Source organism: Rana temporaria, chromosome 4 (assembly GCF_905171775.1).
Source record: "Rana temporaria chromosome 4, aRanTem1.1, whole genome shotgun sequence".
NCBI lineage: Eukaryota > Metazoa > Chordata > Amphibia > Anura > Ranidae > Rana > Rana temporaria.
The window spans coordinates 214,155,862-214,163,673 of NC_053492.1; the positions used below are offsets into that span (position 1 = coordinate 214,155,862).

The 7,812-nt window shown below is 44.4% G+C and overlaps 1 protein-coding gene across 1 annotated transcript in view; it reads left to right on the top strand.

The window, feature by feature from the left end:
* The window catches only part of TMEM14A (transmembrane protein 14A), a 29,043-nt gene extending 22,581 nt beyond the window's left edge, over nucleotides 1–6,462 (top strand). The window contains exons 4-5 of the mRNA XM_040349818.1: nucleotides 1,538–1,625; nucleotides 6,094–6,462. Coding sequence (XP_040205752.1) covers nucleotides 1,538–1,625; nucleotides 6,094–6,133 — 128 coding nt within the window. The 3' untranslated portion in view covers nucleotides 6,134–6,462. The remainder of the gene's footprint in view (nucleotides 1–1,537; nucleotides 1,626–6,093) is intronic.
* The last annotated feature ends 1,350 nt before the right edge of the window (nucleotides 6,463–7,812 follow it).

Below are 7,812 nucleotides of genomic sequence, written 5' to 3' on the forward strand. Positions count from 1 at the left end.
TGTTGCATATGAAGGGCCACTGTGACATTTCGCACCATTCCCTTGGAGAAAAAGGGACAGGAATATGGTCCTATGCTCTTCCACAATTTTTCTGGAGGTGCTGCCATGTTCACTTTTGACCTGAAAAAGAAATATAAGATAAAATCACAAGTATGCTGATTTTTGCACCATTGAATATAGACAAATTGGCCAGTATACCCTGCAAATTACAGCTTCCTAGCTCAATTTTCTGGGTAAGGCTCAATATTTATTAGCACCCCCTCGTAAAAACCCTTTGCCTGGTTTTGACTGCAGTGGGGAAGAGTTCACAATATGCAGTTCCTGTGTGATTCACATGCAGTTCTGTGCAGTGCGATTTCAGCCCTATTCATTTTGAATGGACTGAAATCACAGTGCACTGCACCAAAAGTAGTGCATGCACTATTTTTTTTTAATGCACGTATTTGAAACCTGTTTTTGGGGTGCTGTTAATTTTGGACTGCTCCCCCCTCCCCCCACAGATCGCAAGGGCAATGCGATTGGAATGCAGTGCGGGCAGTCCCACAAGAATGCGGCTTTCCGACACAGCATTCTAGTGTGAACAGGCTTTTTAAATCCATGTCTGGTTTTATTGCTGGACCCTTGCCCTTTATTTGTTCTGAGAACAACTGTTCAAGGAACAGAAAGTAATCACAATTCCAAAAAATTTGAGCAGTCACAGGAATAACAGGTGAAGAGATTCTCTGATAGGGACAACTGTTCAGGTGTCAACTGTCTAATATAATTTTGAAAATGGAAATTAATCACCTTGAATAGACCCAGACAGCAAAAATGAAACACTGGGGGTGCTTTTTAAACTTCACTATTTTTATCCAAAACAAAATAAAAAAGTTCAGGATTTGTATACACTATAAAGGAACTTGTTAGATAGAAATATGGGAGCTGCCAATATGCTATTAAAGTTGCATGTTCCCCATCCATCATTATATTGTGAGCCACTGAGCTAGAACAAGCTTTAAGACACTCGATATTGCCCTTTAAAAGGAAATATGTGCAGAGATAAATAGAAGGGTTTCCATTGCCAGTCAACAGGACAATGGGGGTTATTTACTAAAACCGAAGAGTGTAACATCTGATGCAGCTCTGCATAGCAACCAATCAGCTTCCAAGTTTTTTTGTCAAAGCTCAGTTGAATAACCTGAAGTTTGAAGCCAATTGGCTACCATGCTTAGTGGCACCAGATTCTGAGTGCTCCAGTTTTAGTAAATCTACCCCATCATCTTGTGAGGAAGGTCATCGACCTTGTGAGCTATACCACAGGAGGACATGGAGCTTACACAGAGATTAGATTCAGGACTCAGACAGGTGATCGGGCTGCCATTTGATTATTAGGTATATGTGATTGAGAGATTGGACTATCAAAAAAAAAAACTGGCAAGGTTTTCTTAATGGGAAAAGTGACAGATTTACTTTAAGTTCCAGGTTAGTTTAAGTTAGTTGATGATGTGTATTGCATGGTCTAATTACTCATTCTATATATTGTATTTTATTTCCATAGTTGCTGCAGTTTCTCTAAGTGTAATAATGGGTCTGAGGTACAATCGATCAAAGAAAGTCATGCCTGCAGGAATTGTAGCTGGCATTAGGTATGTTTTACAGCTATGAATTTAATCTGACATAGATTTATCTGCTTCCTTGGATTTTATTAAAAAAAAAAAAAAAAGTCTTATTCTTGGGCAATTTACATCTGCCTTCACGCATTTGAGGACCCAATGTTTTGCATTAAGGCAGCTGAGTTGTGCATGTGGTTATAATTGCAGGGGTATGTTAATGCAGAACCTAGGTACACTGTGTGTGTCAGAATGCCAAAACAAGGCGAAAATTTGCCTTGTGCAATGTGCATCGAAACAATAAAACTGCTGGGACCCAGGAGAAAGAGACAAAAAACTCAAATTCCTATCAGCTTTTTTTTTTTATTGTAGGGCTTTAGTTCTACCTCTAGGCTTCATGTACACTTTTTTTGCTAAAGCTCCTAAACTCAACTGCATAAAAGCCTGTATATCCATGTACACATAGGCTTTTATGATCAAACACAAGGCCCGCGGGTCGAATCCAGGCCATTTTATGTGGCCCTCAGCCCTCCTCTGGTCCTCCTCCAGACCCCTACTTTCTGCTTTCAAGCAATGCATCCAGCTTCTTCCCAGCAGCATAAGAAAAGCTCTGCACTGTGATGAAAGGGAGAGTGGGGGACTCAACTTCTGATGATGGGGTGACTCTTGACATCTAATGTAAGGGGAGGGGATGCGCTGGACATCTAATCTTACAGATACAACCGGCCCATTTGAGGACAATCATAATGCTGATGCGGCCCACAATGAAATTGAGTTTGATACACCTGCTTTAGGAGCTTCTGCGGTTAGGGGAGGTTGAACCTCCCTCTCCTGAACGCAGAAGAATTCAGGATAGGAACGTTTTGACCACTGGCCGCAAAATCGCTATAAAATCACAGCAAGATTTTGCTGTGTTTTCCAGCGGCCATAATAGGCTATGAACATGAACCTTAAAAGTCTTCAGCATTGCTTCACAAGTTCATTTGAAGGTCACTAACTACTAACTATTATCTATAGCACAGCCTGATAATTGAAAAACATTCAAAGATATGTTATCAATCGGTGTTGAAGTTAAAGCTTGTTTCTTTGTATAGCCTCCTATATTTGTACATGGGGGACCCTATATTGACTCACTGAAACAATGCATATTGCAGTATTTGTTCAGGTGGAGGCAGATTGATTATAAACTGAGTGTTTGGCCACTCTAGTGGATAATCTCCAAATTGTTCTATTTCATTCATACAATAGAAGTAATATAAAAATGTCACATCAAAAATTATTTTTAAATTGGTTCAAAATTTAAAACGTCTTTTTACCTTAATGCATTTCCCACATTAGGGTAAAAAACATTTTACCCTAATGCAGTAAATGTATTAGGCCTCATGTCCAGGGACGTTTTTACAGCCACTTTTCTAAACGTTTTTTGCAGCTTAAAAATGGCTCTCCATGTTAGCCTATGGCCTCATGTTTTTGAGCTGTAAATGGCTGAGCCGTTTTTAAGCTGCAAAAAAAAACCCAGGACCAGTGCGTTCTGAAGCTCCAGCGTTAGAGCTGTAAAGACATCAGATGCTGGAAAACGTGAGGGGGTTGCCATGTTGATGGGGACAAGGGCCTCTTCCCGAAAACCCTGGCCGTTGGTTGTCGGGGTCTGCGGGTTTATCGGAATCTGAGAGCCCCCTTTAATAAGGGGGCCCCCCACCCTATGTGAATGAGTATGGGGTACATCGTACCCCTACCCATTCACCTGGTGGTAGAAAAATGTCAAACAAAAAAACACTACACAGGAGACGACACCACCAGGAGCATGCTGGGACTGTGACGTCATAAGAGGCCTATATAAATCATCATGCACTGCACACCTGGCATTACATCCGCAGGGAGCGTCGTGGCAACATCGAAGAGGAGAAGAAGGCGACGCAGAAGACCGGGCCCCCGCTGGTAAAAGAGCTGAAAGAAGACATTGGTGGTGCCCGGCAGAAGAGAAGAAAAAGAGAGCGGAGAAGTCGGAAGACCCCCCGAGGAAGGGAGAAGACCGGGCTGCCACTGGTAAAAGAGCTGAAAGAAGACAGCGGTGGTGCCCGGCAGAAGACCCCCTGCCCCAAAGCACCAACCCCCCCCCCATGTTGAGGGCATGTGTCCTGGTATGATGTAGGAGGGGGGGCGCTCGCCCGCCCCCCTTCCTGACCTGCCGGGCTGCGTGCTAGGATAAGGGTCTGGTATGGATACTGGGGGAACCCCTACGCCGTTTTTTTTTCGGTGTGGGGAATTCCCCTTAAGATCCATACCAGACCGAAGGGCTTGGTATCATCCTGGAGGGAACCTCACGCAAAATATTTTTTCATTTTCACGGGGGTTTCCCTTCAAGATTCTCCGCACATGAGTCACCCCGCAAGTCGGATCATCTTGATCCGACTTCTGGTGCGACCTCTATTCAAATCAATGGGCTCTCATAGGGAACCATTGATTTTGAATAGAGAGAGAAAAACGCGGCTGAAAACTAGCGTGGAAAAACGTGCATTGAATTCAATGCAAAACGCGGAACAAATCGCGTTTAAAAAGCCGCTTTTTTCCTGGCGTCTGTACTAGCTTTACAGCCCATTTTTCAAAACGTCCATGGACTTGAAGCCTTAAAGTAAAAGACGTTTTAAATTTGGAACCAATTTAAAAATAATTTTTTACATTTTTTAAATTGCACCTCCTCCTTCTGTAAACACTTACCTGAGCAATGTTGACAGTCCAAGAGCAGGATGGGATGTGTGAAAGTTGTGATGCTGTCCTGACCAGATTGCAAAACCATGTTGTCCTGACCAGGTTATGAAACCCTGTTGTTGGTGTCAGGTAGTCTGGTGTTAGGTCCTAGTTCCTCAATTTACATGGCTGAAGGTGTAAGTCAAATCGCTGGGTTAGAGATGTTAAAATGGAATTAGGTGTGGAAGAAAGATGACAATGAAGGCTCCCACCCCTGTTCAGGGATGGTTGTTTAATTTGGATGTAGATGGAATTTTTACTTTTATTTCTATTTACAAACTATTTTTATTGGTGCCTCCATTGTAACTGTGGGCACCCAGTCGTCATACCGTGTTTCCCCGAAAATAAGCCCGGGTCTTATAAGAATTTGGACAACAAAAGACACAGTAGGGCTTATTTTCGGGGTAGGTCTTATGATGCCATGTGCTGTGTCTCTCCCTACCTGTCTGTCACGAATCCCCTGTGTAAAAGTTCTTGCAGAATTGGGTATCACACAATGCAAAACTGCTGCATGCTGAGATGTAGTGCCACATACCTTCTTATATTGCCTGTGACACGCCGGAGGTCTACAGAGGAAGGGGGGTCCGAGATCCCCCGCTGACATCTTGGAGAGGGAGAAATTAGCTGAGTGCAGCTCCTCACTTGCTTTGCCTGCCAGAGCTCTGCACAGGGAGGGGGGCCGAAATCCCTCGTTGACATCTCGGAAAGGGGGAGACCAGCTGAGTGCAGTTTGTCACTTCCTTAGCCTGCCGAAACTCTCCTCCCTGCTCTGAGCACTGTGGGGGGAAGAGAGAGGAGGAAACAAGCAGGAGATCAGCTGATCGTAGAGCGCCTGTATTCTGAAGGTACTTGGCACAATTGACACACACGGTCTACACTATACACTACTGCAACGGAGTAGTGTATACACTATACACACAAGCACTCCAAACTAGGGCTTATTTTTGGGGTAGGGCTTATATTGCAGCCCTTCCCGAAAATGGGGGTAGGTCTTATTTTCGGGGTAGGTCTTACTTTAGAGGAAACACGGTAGCTTGCGGCTTTAAGGTGAGGCACGCATAAAGCATGCGCTGCACTCTCCCAGTGGACAGGCAATCTTCTGGGACCTGTCGCGTGTCCCTGAAGATTGCGGAGAGGGAGGGGCCGCCAAGGGGGAGAGGAGGGGTAGCCTAGGCGGCCTGTAGATGGAAGGAGGAAGTGGGGCATGAAGTCCCTCTCTAAAGTAGTCACCCACTCCCTCTTCCCCCAAAAAACCTTACATGCCAAATGTGGCATGTAAGAAGGGAGGAGTGCTTAAAGCGAAAGTTCCACTTTTGGGTGGAACTCCGCTTTAACATCAACATCTGCAATTCATAATGCTACAGTAATGGATTTGTGTTATCTTCACATGCACACAGATTTTCTATGTGTAAACATTCTAAACAGCCCCCTAATGGGTCCCTTTGCCCTCTGGGGTCCATAGTAGCTGCATGGGCTGATACGGCAATTGTCATAACACTGCTATGGAAGCATGCACTGATTTTATGCCTAGGTCCACATTTGTTGCAGATGTAATGGAGATTGACCTGATATTTTTATTTACATTCACTAAGGCAGGTTAAGATCCTATATGCACCCTGTATTTGTAATTATGAATACATGCCACAGTGGATTAGGTTACCTTCTGTCATTCAAGGTGCTGTATCTATTGTCACAGAGCAGTACTATATTCTACTTCTGTACTGCAAAGCTTTAACAGACTTTTCTATCTCTACAGCATTTTCATGGTGTTGAGGCTGTTGTTGAATCTGACTTAAGAGATGTGCACCTGCTGGAAAAGGATACCGACATCCAGCCCTTTGCGATGTACAGACCAGAAGCCTTCTACTTTATACTGTAACTTGACCTATGCACTGACTTTTTAATCATTCCATAACTTGCATTGCACTCATTTTTACATCTCTATGTTTGGCTTTTATACTGTTTTATGTTTCAACATTAATATTTCTGAACGACGCAAGTGCTATACAGTAGCAAAAACCTGTATTCAATTTCTGTAACAACAAAACGTTGTTTCTGTTAAATGACTAGAAATGGCCAGCTTCATGTTTTTCACATTCCGCAAATAAAAGTGCCTGGTTTCTTATTTTAGGTGCTTTATTCATCTGTTATACCAACTGACTAGAGTATTTGGTTCATGCATGACTATGTTTGGTTATGGTGGTAGAAGGCCAGTTTGCATATTTAAAGTCCTGGGAGTTGAGGAAGCCTACCACGAGAAGAGCACTGCCATTGCTGACCTCCTTCTGTAAAATGAAGGATGGCTGTTATGTTGACCCAATAGCATCAACGCTTTCTGAGTCTCAGACCTAGAACAATTACACAGATCAGAAAAGTCGGAGGAATAGCAGAACCCTTTATCCGCATGTTTACTCTAGGTCAGGGATATGCAATTAGCGGACCTCCAGATGTTGCAAAACTACAAATCCCATCATGCCTCTGCCTCTGGGTGTCATGCTCGTGGCTGTCAGAGCCTTGCTATGCCTCATGGGATTTGTAGTTCTGCAACAGCTAGATGGCCGCTAATTGCATATCCCCGCTCTAGGTCATTGACTTAAAATATTTAAAGTAAGAGGGTCAGCATGAGTGCTGTACAACTAGCATTTTCAGGAGGAGAGGTCAGTAATGTCATCCTTCATCATCCTCTGATAATAGCTTTCTTTTAAGATGGTGTATGGCATAGCTTGTTTATCCACTAAAATGTTGGTTGGGATACGGTATGTGTGGCGAGAAGTTTGTTGAACTAATGAAAGTCAGGTATGTATGCTCCTTGTTTTGGAATATAGTTCTTTGTGGAGGACTAGCTTTTATCAGTCTGAACTGCTTAAAGCGGATGTGCCACTAAAAAAATATATTAAAAGCCAGCAGCTACAAATACTGCAGCTGCTGACTTTTAATATAAGGACACTTACCTGTCCTGGAGTCCAGCGCCGATCGCAGCAGATGACGAGCGATCGCTCGTCACCCTGCTGCTCCCCCCTCCATCCACGGTGAGGGAACCAGGAAGTGAAGCGCTCCGGCTTCACTGCCCGGTTCCCTACGGCGCATGCGCGAGTCGCGCTGCGCCCGCCGATTGGCTCCCGCTGTGTGCTGGGAGCCGAGTGTTCCCAGCATACAATGGGGGACGGACGGGAAGCAAGGGAAAAACCCGTCTTTTGCCCGTATCGTAGGGCCGGAAGTGGGTGCAGATACCTGTCTGTAGACAGGTATCTGCACCCCCCTCCCCCCTGAAAGGTGTCAAATGTGACACCGGAGGGGGGGAGGGTGCCGATCAGCGGGACTCCACTTTAGAGTGGAGATCCGCTTTAAAGATATGTGGCATAATACAGGGGTTGGTTTACTATAACTGGAGAATGCAAAATCTGGCGCAGCTCTGCATAGAAACATCAACTTCCAGTTTTTTGCCAAAGCTAAAGCCCCATACACACTATGGCCC